The 18581-nt window shown below is 44.2% G+C and overlaps 1 protein-coding gene across 4 annotated transcripts; it reads right to left on the bottom strand.

The window, feature by feature from the left end:
- Positions 1 to 3823: 3823 nt before the first annotated feature.
- On the bottom strand, positions 3824 to 17220 carry LOC139367150 (arginine/serine-rich protein PNISR-like). 4 transcript variants are annotated; one of them, XM_071105263.1, is made up of 12 exons: positions 17151 to 17220; positions 16069 to 16186; positions 15777 to 15959; positions 15155 to 15402; positions 11409 to 11571; positions 10948 to 11207; positions 10602 to 10754; positions 7378 to 7477; positions 6680 to 6733; positions 5988 to 6173; positions 4624 to 5899; positions 3824 to 4159 (listed from the first exon to the last, which is right to left on the bottom strand). In XM_071105263.1, the coding sequence occupies exons 2-12, from the start codon at positions 16154 to 16156 to the stop codon at positions 4129 to 4131; spliced, it is 2742 nt and encodes a 913-aa protein (XP_070961364.1). In that variant the 5' UTR covers positions 16157 to 16186; positions 17151 to 17220; the 3' UTR covers positions 3824 to 4128. The 4 variants fall into 4 exon arrangements, with proteins under 4 accessions (XP_070961364.1, XP_070961381.1, XP_070961372.1 ...); XM_071105280.1 differs by having other exon boundaries at positions 4624 to 5896; XM_071105271.1 differs by having other exon boundaries at positions 16916 to 17193.
- Between the last annotated feature and the right edge of the window lie 1361 nt (positions 17221 to 18581).

Below are 18581 nucleotides of genomic sequence, written 5' to 3'. Positions count from 1 at the left end.
CACATACTGAAGTCCAGCTGACTGTAGTCCGAGTTGAAGTAGGAGTGCCATTCACCACACTTGTTGAACAGCGGGTACAAAACCCTAAGATGAGACGTCCAAACTTCTTTGAATACATGTCTGTTTCTTACATTTATGTGTTCGGTAGACAGGTCAATGTGACCGTGGTGTACTCATTCTCTTACTGTTCGAGTGGAAACACTGCTGTGCATATAAAGTTCCTACTGGCTACTGGTTCCCTGGCTAAATCTACTCCAGTCCCAAATTATTAGTGTATAAATACTCAATTAAGCCAACACTGAGTTCAGTAATATATCAACGATTAAACAACTGTAACGTAGCCTGTTGTAAGGTGGTGGTTATACATTATAATGATTGGTGTTGAACATACATTTGTGTATATTGTGTATGTGGACACCCCTTCATACGAGTGGATTCGGCTATTTCAGCCAACCCGTCGCTGACATTGTGTATACAATCAAACACACAGCCATGTAATCTCCTTTCCAACAAGTCAGTTCATCAAATTTCTGCCCCGCTAGAGCTGCTCCGGTCAACTGTAAGTGCTGTTATTGTGAAGTGGAAACTTCTAGGAGAAACAGCACCCCAGCGAAGCAGGTACGCCGAGCACAGAAAGCCACCATCGCGCGCATAACGAACTCTGAACCAACTATATTAATTTGGGGACAGGTCGAAAAGCATTAAACATTTATAGCAACGTAGCTTGCTGTTGCTAGCTAATTTGTCCTGGGATATCAACATTGGGTTGTTATTTTAACTGAAATGTACAAGATCCTCTACTCCGACAATTAAGCCCCAGATAAAAGGGTAAACCACTTTTTTTTCTAGTAATCTCTCCTCCAAGCTTCTTCTTTGGACGGTTGGCAACCAATTTTAAGGTGCATTACCACCACCAACTAGACTGGCGTGTGGACCTCAGTTCATATGTCAAACACCCATGCTCCTAAAAAACTAGATGAGAGGCGGGACTTGCGTCACAAATAGAAAGCATTTTGCATCGCCCATGGACGCGACGTTAGCAGTGTGGTCAGCAGTGTGATCACCATGCGCATTGCAGAGCTTTGGCTGGATGTTCCAACATCTAGTGGAAAGCCTTCGCAGAAGAGTGGAGGCTGTTATTGGCAGCAAAGAGGGGACCAACTCCATATTAATACCCATGATTTTGGAATCAGATGTTCAACGAGCAGGTGTCCACATAGTGTATATGTAACAGTATAGACTTTACGTCCGTCCCCTCGCCCCGACCTGGGCGCGAAGCAGGGACGCTCTGCACACGTCAACAGTCACCCTCGAAGCATCGTTTACCCATCGCTCCACAAAAGCCGCGGCGCTTGCAGAGCAAGGGGAACCACTACTTCAAGGTCTCAGAGCAAGTGATGTCACCGATTGAAACGCCACTAGCGCGCACCACCGCTAACTAGCTAGCCATTTCACATCGGCTACACTCACCCCCCTTTTGACCTCCTCTTTCCGCAGCAACCAGTGATCCGGGTCACGGCACCAGTGTAACAGATGTATATGTACTCTCCATGCGTTGTGTTTTCTCAAAATAAATCACTTCTGCCAGTGGTCCCAGTTGAGCATAATTTATTTCTGCTGTTGTTAAATGGGAAACAGCGTTAGTTGTGCAGGGCTTAATATTGATGGCTGTCTATGGCAAAATCCCTTGCATCACATTTTCATACTGGGCGAACAAAATACAATACAAAATATAACATGTGTACCTATATAACATATAATACCTGTTGTTAAATGGGAAACAGCACGTTAGTTGTGCAGGGCTTAACGGTATTGATGGCAAAATCTGTAGCATGAAGACAACTGTGTTAGCAGTGGCTTATGTGACCATTACATCGGTGTATGCTAGCTAACACACTTATTTACAGCAATCATATGCCAAAGCACATCCCAGAAAGCCCCTCAATCCCTAACAGGTACCATATACCCACACATGTATAAATCAGTAACGTACAGCAAACTTGTACACATTGTAAAATAGAAAATAGTAGTCAGAACGTGACCTACCCCTTGCATCACATTTTTATACTGGGAAGACCTGACGTTCACGTTCTCCCCCTATCTGCAAGCGGGAGGATCACAACACACCTTATTGTCATAAGAGTTGAACTAACCAATAAGAATGCTTGAACATGAAATACACATTTCTTTAGAGGCAAGTGGAAACATAACCAACCCTATTACATATAACACTAAATCAAACACTGTCAGATGGCGATAGTTTTCAGCTGAATGGAGAAAGTGTTATGTATGAACTGGTCAGTCCACGGGGGATACATGTATAGCCGGCTGCATACGTTCCCTTTGGATGGTAAGATTAAACGTTTCAATATCGCCATCTGCAGGAATTCAGGCTAATATAAATCTTGTGTACTGCATTGTTGTATATTTCATGCATAACATAAAGCTGAAATTGGACTGTGCCAGTAATATATACTTAAAAATATAAACGCAACAATTTCAACTATTTTACTGAGCAACAGTTCATATAAAGAAATCAGTCAATTGATATAAATAAATTAGGCCCTAATCTATAGATTTCACATGACTGGGCAGGGGTGCAGCCATGTGTGGACCTGGAAGGGCATAGGCAAAAAGGCAGTATTAACATTACATTCTCTGGTGGACATTCCTGCAGTCAGCATGACAATTGCGCGCTCCCTCAAAATGTAGACATCTGTGGCATTGTGTTGTGACAAAACTGCACATTTAAGAGTGGCCTTTTATTGTACTCAGCACAAGGTGCAGCTGTGTAATGATCATGCTGTTTAATCAGCTTCTAGATATGCCACACCTGTCAGGTGTATTTTTCATTTCAATTTTCATTTCAACTTTATTTAACCAGGTAGGCAAGTTGAGAACAAGTTCTCATTTACAATTGCGACCTGGCCAAGATAAAGCAAAGCAGTTCGACACATACAACGACAGTTACACATGGAGTAAAACAAACATACAGTCAATAATACAGTATAAACAAGTCTATATACGATGTGAGCAAATGAGGTGAGATAAGGGAGGTAAAGGCAAAAAAAAGGCCATGGTGGCAAAGTAAATACAATATAGCAAGTAAAACACTGGAATGGTAGATTTGCAATGGAAGAATGTGCAAAGTAAAAATAATGGGGTGCAAAATAAATAAATTAAATACAGTAGGGAAAGAGGTAGTTGTTTGGGCTAAATTATAGGTGGGCTATGTACAGGTGCAGTAATCTGTGAGCTGCTCTGACAGTTGGTGCTTAAAGCTAGTATGAATTATCTTGGCTAAGGAGAAATGCTCATGAACAGGGATGTAAACAATATTGTGAACAAAAATGAGAGAAAAAAGCTTTTATTTCAACTCATCAAATCAACACTTTACATGGTGCGTTTATTTTTGTTCAGTATATATAAAATATGGTGAATTTGTAGTGTTCATATAGCTGAAATACAAAAATGTTCATCTTTGCCATTAGAATTTCTAAAAGACTATTCCAAATTATGAATTAAACGCAATTAATAATGGCATGTTATCAATTGCACTCAATCCAATTTACTGCAGGTTTAATGATAACCCTCAAAAAAATCATAAAGTAATGATTTGAAAGTCAGTTGCACACATGTCAATCTTATTTTATTTTTGAAAATAAATGCATCTACTCCACTAACAAATGAGTGACATTCAACACTTCAGTCATGCCTTTAGTGTGGTACATAAATTGTTTCCCCCATGCAGTCCTGGATGAGTTCATCATCATCATCATCAGGGAACAGTTATTATACAGTAGACAAAGAAAATACCCAGAACAAGGGATAATTTCAGTTTTATTGGACAATTTACATTAATACGTTTATTCTGTTAAGCTTTTTAAAATGACATCTTTCCAAGATTCTACTGACTACAAAGCCTCTGAGCTTTGCATGATAGAAGGCAAAAACCTAGCATTCAAAATGTCCTGTTTGCCAACTTGCACTTAAAAATCACATATTTACAAAGATAGAAGGTGGGGGGGAGTGGAGAGTTCACCTACACCGTTGCCTCTATAATGAGACAAGCCTGTTAAACTCATGGAATTTAAATGTAAGTGCACAGATCAGGGAGCCCTGCGCTCCTTAACGCCTGCGCCTGGCGGGAGACGTGGACCTGAAACAGAGACGCAAAGGGGAACATTAATGGTGCTGCACTACTCTCACACACACTCATGCAAAATGACACACAGGCAAAATAAGCACACCCTCACTGGGGCCCTGTTAACATCAGCTCATAATGAGGACAATATATTGCATTGATTCCCAAATGAACTTGGTCACTCTCCTTTGGGAAGAACAGTTACGACATTCACACAAGGCACTCAAATGGATTGATATGCTGCACATGGCCAACAGTGGGCACTATGGAGACAGTCTGAGGAACAGAAACTTGGCTACAAATGGTTCCTTTTTTTAACACATGAAAATATTTATTATTTCACTTTGTAAGGTAGCCTTGAGCCCTGACAGAAAACAAGGAAAGTTGTGCTAAAAAAATATTACTGGGCAGTAGGCCTCAAATACGACACACACAACATGATACAACAGAAAAAGAGATGGTAAAAAATGGAATACTACCTTGATCGTGACTTAGACTTGTTTTTGCGGCTTGCCTTCTTACCAGACTTGTGAGATTTTTCCGTTGATCTTGAGCGACTACGTTTGGATTTCTTAGACTTCTTTTCCTTGCTAAGCTCGGGGGTGGGGGACCTGCTCGACTCTGAGTCAGAGTACCTCTTGCTAGATTTGGCAGAGCCCTTCTTGCTAGCCTTGCTACCCTGATGGGAGTGCTTGTCACCCTGAGGGTCTGTGTGATCGCTGCTCTCTTTCCTTTTCTTGGATTTGGCGTTGCTCTCCTCCGCCACCACAGAGCTCACCTCCCTATCCCTCTCTTTCTCCTTCCCCCTCTCCTTTCCCTTCGCTTTCTCCTTTTCCCTCTCTTTCTCTTTGGCTTTCTGCTTCTTCCTATCTGACTCTTTCTCCTTCTCCTTCTTCTTCTCTCTCTCCTTCTTGTCGTGGCTGCCGCTCCGGTCTTTCTTCCTGTCCCTATCCTTGCTGGAGGCTTTCTGCTTGTGCTTGCTGCTGCGGCTGTCCATGCGCTCCCTGCTCCTCTTCCTGTCTCTGTCCCTCTCCTTGTCCCTGCTCTTGCTGCGGCTGTGACTGTCCCTGCGCTCCCTGCTCCTCTTCCTGTCTCTGTCCCTGCTCTTGCTGCGGCTGTGACTGTCCCTGCGCTCCCTACTCCTCTTCCGGTCTCTGTCCCTCTCCTTGTCCCTGCTCTTGCTGCGGCTGGCCCTGTCCTTGGACCTGCTCTTGCCTCCTCTGCTGACCCTTCGCTCTCGAGAGTGGCTACGGTTCCGGTGGCGGGTTAAGCGCTCTGCGCTGTGGTTCCGGCTGCCCTTCCTCCTCTCTCGGGCCTTGTCGACGCTGCGCTCTCCGTGACGTCTGTGGGAGCTGCGACTGTGGCTGCGCCGGCCACCAACACGGGCCCTGTGTGAGGAGGAGCGGCTGCGCCTCCTCTTCCTCCGGGGTGAGGAGGAGCGCGAAGAGGAGCGTGAGGAGGCCGAGGATGATGAGGAGAAGGAAGACGATTGGCTGCTGGCGCTGCTGGAGCTGGAATGGGAGCTGCTGCTGCGTCCGTTGCTGGGGGAACCACTGGTGCCCCGCCCTGCGCCACGCTCCTTACCCCGGCCCGCCTGCCTGACCTCGCTGATAACCTCAGTCTCACTGCGGGATCTGCGTCTCTCTGCTGTGGGTTCCGCCTCCCTCTCTCTCACTTCCTGTTTGTGGAGGCTCTCTAACTGGCCCTCGTCATAATCCCCCCTCTCTCTGCTCACTCTGTCCAGCGCCATCTCTTCTGGGAGACACACAGAAAACAAAACATTTATGTTAAACTCAAAGACAACATCACCACTGCTAATTGATATTGCGTTTAGTACCCTCACCACGTGCTTGCTGCGCCTCCTGCGCTTGTCTCTCCTGCAGCTCCCTCTCCTTGCGTCGGAAGGCGTCTATCTTCTCCCGGATACGGTGGTGCAGCTCTTCCTCGTCCGTGTCAGAGGACTCGGACGCCTGGGCGCTGTGCTCCTCCTCGTTCTCACTCAAGTCCGAGCCATAGTCACCAAGTCCACCTGCCACAACAGAGCCCCCAGCTTTTTGAGCAAGACCGCAGCAACTAGCCATATACCCAACCAAGCTTCCCGTCAAAGACGCAGCCACTGTCTATGTTTTCAACTTAACTACACACTAGAAACCCATTGACACTTCACTTACTGTGAGATGGCATGCTCTTTAGTGTTCTGATAAGAAATTACTTAGTAAGGCTAAGACACTCAAACTGTGCTGTGAAGGGTTGCAAAATTTCAGAAACGTTCCCCAAATTCCCAGTTTTATCAGAAATCCCAGTAGAACAATTCCAGGTAGGAGGATTCCCTCAGACAGCTTATTCCCTTCCAACTGGAATAAAAAGTATATATTTTTGGAAATGTTTGGGGAATTTTGCAACCCTAGCTGTGAGGTGGACCCTTCCCTTCGGCTGCCTCAGTCACTCTTCTGAGCTACTAAAGCAGTGAGGGGACAGGGGTTTGAGCTCTGATTCTTACCCCCCCCCGCCTGGAAGAAAAGAGGGGGAACTCACCAATGCCGATCAGAGAAGTCAGTGCACTTGACTGTGCCAGCTGTTTGGCAGGAGCTTTGATTCACATCAACAACAGGAACAACATGTTAAAACACATAGAGCCACCATAGAGACAGCCACCATAGAGAAGTCTCTAGAGAAGGGGGCACAGATAATGCACTATTCACAAGAGCGGTCTTTGGCCCCCAAAAAATAAAAGAGACAAACGGAGAGAAGAGAAGGGGTTAACAAACAAAGTCTGTCACACACATTCAAAGTCAAGACAGTTGGAATGGGGGATCAGAACCACTCTGTACTAATGCACTAGTGTCAGATAAACAGGGACAAGTCACTTGAATCTGATCTATAGGTGAGCATTTATAAAGTCAATGGGTTCAGAAACACAGTCATTCAGAAGGACCTTCAGGAGCAGGAACCAGGGAAAACAGTTTAGGTTACTGTTGTTTTGTTTTAAATACACCAGCTGCTCGGCTGTCTTTACCAGGGCCATTTTCTTTTTCTTCCGTTGCATTAGCAGAGAATGGTCGAAGATGCATATGATCACATTTTGAAAATACTCCAAGTTTGCCACACAATTACCCTGACTTACGGAGATGAATTGAGTGACGTTTTCAGACTATATAAAACAGGCTTAAACATGATGTCTTTGTGAAAGGCACAGATGATGCGTGGTCTCGAGGAGATGGGGGTAAGCAGACCTTTGGTGGCTTTGCGGTGTGTCTCTTTGGCCACAGTTTGGATCTCTTCGTTGGTGACCTCCAGCAGGATTTCCGTCAGCAGAGTTTTAGTCACAATCATCTTTGGAGAGAAATGTGAGAAAAGGCTCTGACATTAGTTAATGTTAATCATTTGTTTGTCAAGAGGGCTATTTTTGCAGTCTTGAATAGGATGGTTCTTACATATTGAAAATAGTGAACAGGGCCACCAATTTCAGAGCTGCCATTTGAGCATCAGGGCTCTATAACAAATGAAAAAAATGTATAACAAAAGACAACATCGTAAGGCTGGGCGATATGGCCGAAAAATTATATATATATTTTTTCAAACTTCTAGGCGATTCACGATATATAAAGTTGAAGTCTGAAGTTTACATACACCTTAGCCAAATACATAAAAAATTAATCAGAGTAAAAATTCCTTATCTTAGGTTAGTTAGAATCACCACTTTATTTTAAGAATGTGAAATGTCAGAATAATAGTAGAGATTTATTTCAGCTTTTATTTCTTTCATCACATTCCCAGTGGGTCAGAAGTTTACATACACTCAATTAGTATTTGGCAGCATTGCCTTTAAATTGTTTAACTTGGGTCAAACGTTTCAGGTAGCCTTCCACAAGCTTCCCACAATAAGTTGGGTGAATTTTGGCCCATTCCTCCTGACAGAGCAGGTGTAACTGAGTCAGGTTTGTAGGCCCCTTTCAGTTCTGCCCACAAATCTTCTATAGGATTGAGGTCAGGGCTTTGTGATGGCCAATCCAATACCATGACTTCGTTGTCCTTAAGCCATTTTGCCACAACTTTGGAAGTATGCTTGGGGTCACTGTACATTTGGTAGACCCATTTGCGACCAAGCTTCAACTTCCTGACTAATGTCTTTAAATGTTTCTTCAATATATCCACATAATTTTCCTCCTCATGATGCCATCTATTTTGTGAAGTGCACCAGTCCCCCCTTGCAGCAAAGCACCCCCACAACATGATGCTTCCACCCCCGAGCTTCACGGTTGGGATGGTGTTTTTCAGCTTGCAAGCCTCCCCCTTTTTCCAGCAAACATAACGATGGTCATTATGGCCATACAGTTCTATTTTTGTTTCATCAGACCAGAGGACATTTCTCCAAAAAGTACGATCTTTGTCCCCATGTGCAGTTGCTAACCGTAGTCTGGCTTTTTATGGCGGTTTTGGAGCAGTGGCTTCTTCCTTGCTAAGCGGTCTTTCTGGTTATGTCGATATAGGACTTGTTTAACTGTGGATATAGATACTTTTGTACCCGTTTTCTTCAGCATCTTCACAAGGTCCTTTACTGTTGTTCTGGGATTGATTTGCACTTTTCGCAAAGTATGTTCATCTCTAGGAGACAGAACACGTCTGCTTCCTGAGCGGTATGACGGCTGCGTGGTCCCATGGTGTTTATACTTGCGTGCTATTGCTTGTACAGATGAATGTGGTACCTTCAAGCGTTTGGAAATTGCTCCCAAGGATTAACCAGATTAATGGAGGTCCACAAAAACTAATTATGGGGTGTTGGCTGATTTATTTTGATTTTCCCATGATGTCAAGCAAAGTGGCACTGAGTTTGAAGGTATGCCTTGAAATACATCCACAGGTACACCTCCAATTGACTCAAATGATGTCAATTAGCCTATCAGAAGCTTCTAAAGCCCTGACACAATTTACTGGAATTTTCCAAGCTGTTTAAAGGCAGTCAACTTAGTGTATGTAAACTTCTGACCCACTGGAATTGTGATACAGTGAATTATAAGTGAAATAATCTGTAAACAATTGTTGGAAATATTACTTGCATCATGCACAAAGTAGATGTCCTAACCGACTTGCCGAAAGTATAGTTTGTTAACAAGAAAGTTGTGGAGTGGTTGAAAAACGAGTTAATGACTCCAACCTAAATGTATGTAAACCTCCGACTTCAACTGTACATCTAATTGTTTTTTGTTTATGTTTTCTCCAAATAAACTGTGTTGCACAATTAAAGGTCCAATACATTGATCTAATGAATTCATGGCTTGTGAAATTATACCTAAGGCTAAATGTAAGCCTTCCACAACCCACTAATAATTTAAATATTTTATCAAGAGTTTAACTTGCAATAATAACTGATCTGGCGTGCAAGTCTGTCTATTAAAATGTCATTTTTGTTACAAATTTAACCAGAACCATGCATAATGCAGCAGGCATTATAGAAAATGAACGCAGGTCTCAAAGAATCTCTCAAGCACAAGCCCACGTGCTAGTGAGTAGCTAGCTCATCTTTCTATTTCAAGTTAACTTTAATCTATTTTCTAGCTAACAAGGCAGAACAGTTGAATTGCTATAAACACACTTCTGTCCGTCTCCAAATGTTTGAACAGCGTGCTAGCCTGTTCATTTTGTTGAGAATGGCATACCTTATTTCTCAGAATGAGAACAAATGGCCAATTCCTTATATAACTAGTGTGTTATGCTTATTGCAAATGTATAAAACACACAGACAGTTAGTATAATGGTATTTGGCTAAAATGCTGCTAGTGATTCCGCAATGCCACGCCTACATACTGAGCATTCATTTTCCATTTTAGTAGTGTGTGCTCTACATGCAATTTGAGGAGTTGAGACCTAAAAAGGTTATTGTTAGATAGGTTAACTTCTTTATTACAGTAAAATAATGTATCAATGTGTTTCAGTGTCCATATGACCGATTCTGTTTGAACAAACCTCAAATCCAAATAGTAAGTTGAAACAGTTTGTCAGAGATGAAGAAGTGACCGCTCATCTTTGTTGTTGTGAGTGGCTGGCGGAGGGGCTTGGTGTGTGTGTGTGTAAACACAGAGGGAGATGCGAAGCGAGCGGTTTCGCTCTCGCCAAAATCTGTCTAAAACAGCCCAATGCGTTACTATGGGTTTACTTTAGACATAAGCTTGTCACATGCCTTCCCGCCCTTGGGACGATTCCCATTGTTAGGGAGGAGACATGAGCATCTCGTCATTATATACAGATATCTGGTGTAAATGGGAAGGTGCACACAGCACAGAAGGAGCAAAAGAGACTATTTAAAAAAGAAAAAGACACGAGTAGCCTACAAAAAAGTAGATTCTTGCGATACAGGCATTTAGAATATTGCGCAAGAACATTCATTAGAATTCGATATATTGCCCAGCCTTACACGCACCCCAATGTGTCAGAATAGTAGCTGTAGGCCAAAACTAACCAGCTGGAACTCTCTCTCCTCCTCGGTCATCTCTGGTTCGCTCTGGTCCTCCAGTGGAGGTGACGGGCTCCTGCTGGCCAACTCCTGCTTCCTGGTCAGGACCCGGTCCTCATCTTCCCTCTCCTCTTCATCACCCTCTTCATCATCACTGTCCTATTACAGGGGAGGGAAAGGGGTGCTAGGTCAGATATACAAAGACACGACAACAGGACCTCCTGAAAGCTCACCAGTGTCACAGTTTTACAGGAATATAATTAAATTATTTTGGGGATTTTTCAACTCATTGTTCTGTTCATAAGATTAATGGGATTCATGACACCATGGAAACAAAAAGATTGATGCTTACAAATTTACTCTTGCGGGGTAAACGAGGCCCATCGCCTCCCTCGTCCACTGTGTCACTCTCTTTGTCTTCATCTTTAGCCATTTTGGCACGCTGTTTCTCCATGCGCTCCTTCTCCAGCTTCTTCTGTTTCTCCCTGTCCATCTTCTCCAGGCCCTCTCGGATCCAGGCCGGCAGGGTGCGCCTCTTCACCGCATCTGAGAGGAGTGCCAGGTCATTGGATGCTGTGTGTGTGTGTCTGTTTTCCTGAGTGCCTGGGAAAGCTAATTAAGAAAAGTAGAGAGCAACACTCAGATACAAAACATGGTGAGATACAACATTTTGGATGGTGTGGGTATGAACGGAAAGAGAGTTGAAGCAAGCCTGTGCCTCTGTTACAGCAGTAAGTGTCCAAGGATGAAATCCTGATCACCACCCATTTAATGAGGACGTTTTTGTACCCGTGTGTTGGTGAAGATGCTCACCGAGGGCAGCAGCAGGAGCATCTTGTTTGGGGATCTGGATGGGGGACCTCTGGCGGTCCCTAAAGCCTGGGGGCCTGTCCCGTCTGTTCTGTGGGTGACCCTGCTGCCAGTATGGAGGGTGGAACCCTGTGGGAGTGGGGCCGTAGGTGGCAGCCGCCCCATGCTACAGAGGGCGAGACAATCAAATCAAATCAAATTTTATTTGTCACATACACATGGTTAGCAGATGTTAATGCGAGTGTAGCGAAATGCTTGTGCTTCTAGTTCCGACAATGCAGTAATAACCAACAAGTAATCTAACTAACAATTCCAAAACTACTGTCTTGTACACAGTGTGAGGGGATAAAGAATATGTACATAAGGATATATTAATGAGTGATGGTACAGAGCAGCATAGGCAGATACAGTAGATTGTATCGAGTACAGTATATACATATGAGATGAGTATGTAAACAAAGTGGCATAGTTAAAGTGGCTAGTGATACATGTATTACATAAGGATACAGTCGATGATATAGAGTACAGTATATACGTATGCCTATGAGATGAATAATGTAGGGTAAGTAACATTATATAAGGTAGCATTGTTTAAAGTGGCTAGTGATATATTTACATCATTTCCCATCAATTCCCATTATTAAAGTGGCTGGAGTTGAGTCAGTGTCAGTGTGTTGGCAGCAGCCACTCAATGTTAGTGGTGGCTGTTTAACAGTCTGATAGCCTTGAGATAGAAGCTGTTTTTCAGTCTCTCGGTCCCAGCTTTGATGCACCTGTACTGACCTCGCCTTCTGGATGATAGCGGGGTGAACAGGCAGTGGCTCGGGTGGTTGATGTCCTTGATGATCTTTATGGCCTTCCTGTGACATCGGGTGGTGTAGGTGTCCTGGAGGGCAGGTAGTTTGCCCCCGGTGATGCGTTGTGCAGACCTCACTACCCTCTGGAGAGCCTTACGGTTGAGGGCGGAGCAGTTGCCGTACCAGGCGGTGATACAGCCCGCCAGGATGCTCTCGATTGTGCATCTGTAGAAGTTTGTGAGTGCTTTTGGTGACAAGCCGAATTTCTTCAGCCTCCTGAGGTTGAAGAGGCGCTGCTGCGCCTTCTTCACGATGCTGTCTGTGTGAGTGGACCAATTCAGCTTGTCTGTGATGTGTATGCCGAGGAACTTAAAACTTGCTACCCTCTCCACTACTGTTCCATCGATGTGGATAGGGGGGTGTTCCCTCTGCTGTTTCCTGAAGTCCACAATCATCTCCTTAGTTTTGTTGACGTTGAGTGTGAGGTTATTTTCCTGACACCACACTCCGAGGGCCCTCACCTCCTCCCTGTAGGCCGTCTCGTCGTTGTTGGTAATCAAGCCTACCACTGTTGTGTCGTCCGCAAACTTGATGATTGAGTTGGAGGCGTGCGTGGCCACGCAGTCGTGGGTGAACAGGGAGTACAGGAGAGGGCTCAGAACGCACCCTTGTGGGGCCCCAGTGTTGAGGATCAGCGGGGAGGAGATGTTGTTGCCTACCCTCACCACCTGGGGGCGGCCCGTCAGGAAGTCCAGTACCCAGTTGCACAGGGCGGGGTCGAGACCCAGGGTCTCGAGCTTGATGACGAGCTTGGAGGGTACTATGGTGTTGAATGCCGAGCTGTAGTCAATGAACAGCATTCTCACATAGGTATTCCTCTTGTCCAGATGGGTTAGGGCAGTGTGCAGTGTGGTTGAGATTGCATCGTCTGTGGACCTATTTGGGCGGTAAGCAAATTGGAGTCGGTCTAGGGTGTCAGGTAGGGTGGAGGTGATATGGTCCTTGACTAGTCTCTCAAAGCACTTCATGATGACGGAAGTGAGTGCTACGGGGCGGTAGTCGTTTAGCTCAGTTACCTTAGCTTTCTTGGGAACAGGAACAATGGTGGCCCTCTTGAAGCATGTGGGAACAGCAGACTGGTATAGGGATTGATTGAATATGTCCGTAAACACACCGGCCAGCTGGTCTGCGCATGCTCTGAGGGCGCGGCTGGGGATGCCGTCTGGGCCTGCAGCCTTGCGAGGGTTAACACGTTTAAATGTCTTACTCACCTCGGCTGCAGTGAAGGAGAGACCGCAAGTTTTCGTTGCAGGCCGTGTCAGTGGCACTGTATTGTCCTCAAAGCGGGCAAAAAAGTTATTTAGTCTGCCTGGGAGCAGGACATCCTGGTCCGTGACTGGGCTGGATTTCTTCCTGTAGTCCGTGATTGACTGTAGACCCTGCCACATGCCTCTTGTGTCTGAGCCGTTGAATTGAGATTCTACTTTGTCTCTGTACTGACGCTTAGCTTGTTTGATAGCCTTGCGGAGGGAATAGCTGCACTGTTTGTATTCGGTCATGTTACCAGACACCTTGCCCTGATTAAAAGCAGTGGTTCGCGCTTTCAGTTTCACACGAATGCTGCCATCAATCCACGGTTTCTGGTTAGGGAATGTTTTAATCGTTGCTATGGGAACGACATATTCAACGCACGTTCTAATGAACTCGCACACCGAATCAGCGTATTCGTCAATGTTGTTGTCTGACGCAATACGAAACATGTCCCAGTCCACGTGATGGAAGCAGTCTTGGAGTGTGGAGTCAGCTTGGTCGGACCAGCGTTGGACAGACCTCAGCGTGGGAGCCTCTTGTTTTAGTTTCTGTCTGTAGGCAGGGATCAACAAAATGGAGTCGTGGTCAGCTTTTCCGAAAGGGGGGCGGGGCAGGGCCTTATATGCGTCGCGGAAGTTAGAGTAACAATGATCCAAGGTCTTTCCACCCCTGGTTGCGCAATCGATATGCTGATAAAATTTGGGGAGTCTTGTTTTCAGATTAGCCTTGTTAAAATCCCCAGCTACAATGAATGCAGCCTCCGGATAAATGGTTTCAAGTTTGCAAAGAGTCAAATAAAGTTCATTCAGAGCCAACGATGTGTCTGCTTGGGGGGGGATATATACGGCTGTGATTATAATCGAAGAGAATTCTCTTGGTAGATAATGCGGTCTACATTTGATTGTGAGGAATTCTAAATCAGGTGAACAGAAGGATTTGAGTTCCTGTATGTTTCTTTCATCACACCATGTCACGTTAGTCATAAGGCATACGCCCCCGCCCCTCTTTTTACCAGAAAGATGTTTTTTCCTGTCTGCGCGATGCGTGGAGAAACCTGTTGGCTGCACCGCTTCGGATAGCGTCTCTCCAGTAAGCCACGTTTCCGTGAAGCAAAGAACGTTACAGTCTCTGATGTCCCTCTGGAATGCTACCCTTGCTCGGATTTCATCAACCTTGTTGTCAAGAGACTGGACATTGGCAAGAAGAATGCTAGGGAATGGTGCACGATGTGCCCGTCTCCGGAGTCTGACCAGAAGACCGCCTCGTTTCCCTCTTTTTCGGAGTCGTTTTTTTGGGTCTCTGCATGGGATCCACTCCGTTGTCCTGTTTGTAAGGCAGAGCACAGGATCCGCGTCGCGAAAAGCGTATTCTTGGTCGTACTGATGGTGAGTTGACGCTGATCTTATATTCAGTAGTTCTTCTCGACTGTATGTGATGAAACCTAAGATGACCTGGGGTACTAATGTAAGAAATAACACGTAAAAAAACAAAAAACTGCATAGTTTCCTAGGAACGCGAAGCGAGGCGGCCATCTCTGTCGGCGCCGGAAGTTCACCACCCTCAATGAGAACCATCCAAACTAGTTGAATGACAGAGCAGCCATGAAACTCTACTGTAAGTGTGTGGTGTGTGAGTGTTTACCTGATAATCAAACTGGTTTATGACCATTGGGTTCATGGCGTAGTTGTCGGGCTGACCCCCGAAGCCGTGGCTGTTCTGGGGGAAGACCCTGTGGTGGCCTTCAGAGAACTCTAGACTGTCCTGGCTGTTGCTGTCCTCAGAGGGAGCCACCACATCCATAGGCCCAGTCCCCATGGGTCCTGTTCCTGGGGGGATCCACACCTGGTCTATGGGAGGAGGAGGGGGGGGCTGACCATGCATCCCCCATTCTGTAAACAACAACACATGTGCATTGTTATTGTTCATTAGGATCTCTTTAAGCCCACCAAAAGGCTTGTGTTACAAGAGACCATTCAAAAATCTAAACGTACACTTGCAGTCATGCTATTCTAACATTAAACTACTGGACTGCAGGGGAACTAAGTCGATTGGGGCACAGCTATGTTAATGTAGTGGATGTGAAATTCGCCCATGACATGTTTGTTTGACTACATCGGTAACGTCACTCCATCCCTGAGATATAAAGACAAATTATGTACATACTGAGTATAGCAAGCATGATGGTCTTGCAACGTGAGAAAACTGATCACGGACATAAGCCTTAGATATTCTCCATCCCCAGAAAATTATGTTTAGAGTTTACCAGGTTGCCACATTCTGCCAAAATTGGTGTCACCCTGGAAGGAGCCATGGTTATTAGGCATCACAGGATCCATGCCAGGGATGTCCTGTCCATTAGGATGAATGTTCTGCTGGTCCACTGTAGGGCCTGTAGACTCTTTCTGAGCAATCCAGGCCTGGGCCAGTGCTGCCCAGTCCACTTGGCCTACACAACACAGAAAGACAACAAGAGAAGCATTGCTTAGGGTGTCATTTTGTAAAATTGTAAGTAATGCAATGATTGAGCTGTCATGCATACAGGTGATGTCACCCACTTGGATCTTGCTGGTGCTGGAAGGACTGCATCCACTGCTGCTGGTTCATTGGCCATTGTGGCCAGGGCTGTCCACCCTGGTCCCACATCTTTCACCCTGTAGTTCCTACACCTGGAGCCTGCCAATGTGGGACAAAAGCATGATATGACAGTACTGTGAGTGAATAATGATATTCTCAATATGAACTGTACTTATCATGATGAATAGCCGTGGTAGGACGTCATTGTAAAATAAGAATTTGTTCTTAACTGACATTCATTCATGCCCCTAACTCCCGCTAGCTAACTAGCTAGCCACAATTACGCAGATCTCAATTAGCTTTCAAGGTTAGCAATTTAGCTGAGCTTTTTTTATTAGCTGGTTTCTGCACTGTCAATAAAAAGCATCTGCATCGATATCAAAGTTAAATAAATATAAATAAATGTGTTAGCAAGCTAGTTATGTAGCCAGTGGCTATTTAGAAATCAGAACGGCTAGAAATGGCTTCGGATCAAACAAGTAACGTTAGTTTGATATCGATGCAGATGCTTTTTATTGACAGTGCAGAAACCAGCTAATAAAAAAAGCTCAGCTAAATTGCTAACCTTGAAAGCTAATTGAGATCTGCGTAATTGTGGCTAGCTAGTTAGCTAGCGGGAGTTAGGGGCATGAATGTTCGTTAGCTAAGTTAGCTCAGCTGGCTATGGATGTTTGCTGGGTGGTGCTAGCTAGCGAACGTTTGCACTTCATACTAAAAATGTATTTAATTTACATTGCATGCAGTACATTTGTGATATCTATGTGGATAAAATTATATAACGCGAGCATGTTTATATAAAGCATGTTTATATAAAAGATTGTGTATTACTCGTCTGCTTCTTCAGTCAATGTTTTCCAAATTCCCCGGGCTCGGTGCGAAATTAAACTGGCTAACACTTAGCTAGCGCCAGTTTGCTTGTTTTCAAGATTTGAGTTGGAAAGTAAAAACATTGCTAGCTATAGTTTGGAATACTGCTTCAAAGAACAGCAGCTAACATCATCTACTATAGCATCAGGAGAATGGACACAAACTAAACATCATAACACGCTTGAGCGATTCCCACCTCTCCAACTTGGTTCGTCTTCACCGTCGAGCACTCAAAATGGCTACGACCTGGAAGTAGTCTGGCTGGCAGCCACAGAGGCAACCCTCGTCACAAACCATTGTGGGCTCTATGGGGCCAAAAGTAGGCCTACTGATAGTAAATTAGGGCCAAATATCATATTGGACCGATTTACAAGTTTTCTCTCTGAAAAATGTAGTTAATTTAATCTGATTGTCATAAGGTTCTGATTGTCATAAGGTTCCATGACTTTGTCCACACAGGACATCTGAACACACAAAATACATTTTGAGTGTTTTATTTAACTTTTGTACACCCGTGGTGTTCCCGGTTAAAAATGACCGGTCATTAGAAATGAATTAGTGAGACTACAATTAGTGTATAAAATTGAGTTCAGGCGCATGCCCATTCATCAGATGGACACACTTCCTCTCCCAGACCCCCACATGCATTCTGTTTGAGCACACATACACCTCACTCCCTTTCTTGGCCCCCACGGGAATCACACCTGTTGGCATTCTCACAAATAATTGCAACATTATTTCAATAATATATAGAACTTTTCTAGCAACTCTGGTATATAAAGCTTTTTTGAGGCCTTGCTCACAATTAATTCTGTTGCAGCACAATGACCAAACAATATGTGAGGCTCTTGATCATATATTTGATCATGACACTGGTGAGAAGAGAGTCCTTGTTAAACTTTGACACAAAGTAGTCTTTGATAAATAGAACAATATGTTTCATCTGAGTATTTGTTATTGTCAAAATAATCCATACATTATGCTTTTTTTCCTCAAAAACGAGTTGTATGAGCTCAGGTCAATGAGGCCTACAGGCCATAAACTGCAAATATAAGTTCGAAACTTGTAATGTTCACAAGAACTTAAGTTGATAAAAAAGATTGAACACAACTTTAGGTGATAATATATGTATTGTTATGGATTTATGATCAGCTATAATGGGGCGGTGATTTTGGACTGGGAACACATCATTAATTAACATGAAACGAACACAACAGGAGGGTTAAAACAATTCTGCAGAAATTATGTAATGTCATTCGTCTGGTACATATTACAGGCCATTTCCAAGTAACATTTTGTCACAAATTTGATTTAGTAGAGTAATTGTAAATATTTTAAAGTGAATGTTATGAAATTGAATTTGTCTGACCACAGTTGTGCTGGTCTTAGGATGTGTTTACATCTGAACAGCTACTCAAAGGGCTACCCAGACCCCTCTTTTACACTGCGGCTACTCTCTGTTTATTATCTATACATAGTCACTTTAACTCTACCTACATGCACATTTAAAGTCGGAAGTACACTTGTTTTTCAACCACTCCACAAATTTCTTGTTAACCAACTATACTTTTGGCAAGTCGGTTAGGACATCTACTTTGTGCATGACGCAAGTAATTTTTCCAATGTT

This window comes from Oncorhynchus clarkii, chromosome 2, assembly GCF_045791955.1.
Source record: "Oncorhynchus clarkii lewisi isolate Uvic-CL-2024 chromosome 2, UVic_Ocla_1.0, whole genome shotgun sequence".
Classification (NCBI taxonomy): domain Eukaryota; kingdom Metazoa; phylum Chordata; class Actinopteri; order Salmoniformes; family Salmonidae; genus Oncorhynchus; species Oncorhynchus clarkii.
This window is presented reverse-complemented; position numbering and strand designations above follow the sequence as displayed.

Bases quoted from the DNA above. Each gene is read 5' to 3' on its own strand.
- LOC139367150 (XM_071105263.1), bottom strand. From the start codon at position 16,156: ATGTGGGACCAGGGTGGACAGCCCTGGCCACAATGGCCAATGAACCAG. The intron at 11,572-15,154 runs GTAAACACTCAC...CGCCCTCTGTAG, and splicing joins TAAACCAGTTTGATTATCAG to CATGGGGCGGCTGCCACCTA. The intron at 6,174-6,679 runs GTGAGTTCCCCC...CTGTTGTGGCAG, and splicing joins GACTTCTCTGATCGGCATTG to GTGGACTTGGTGACTATGGC.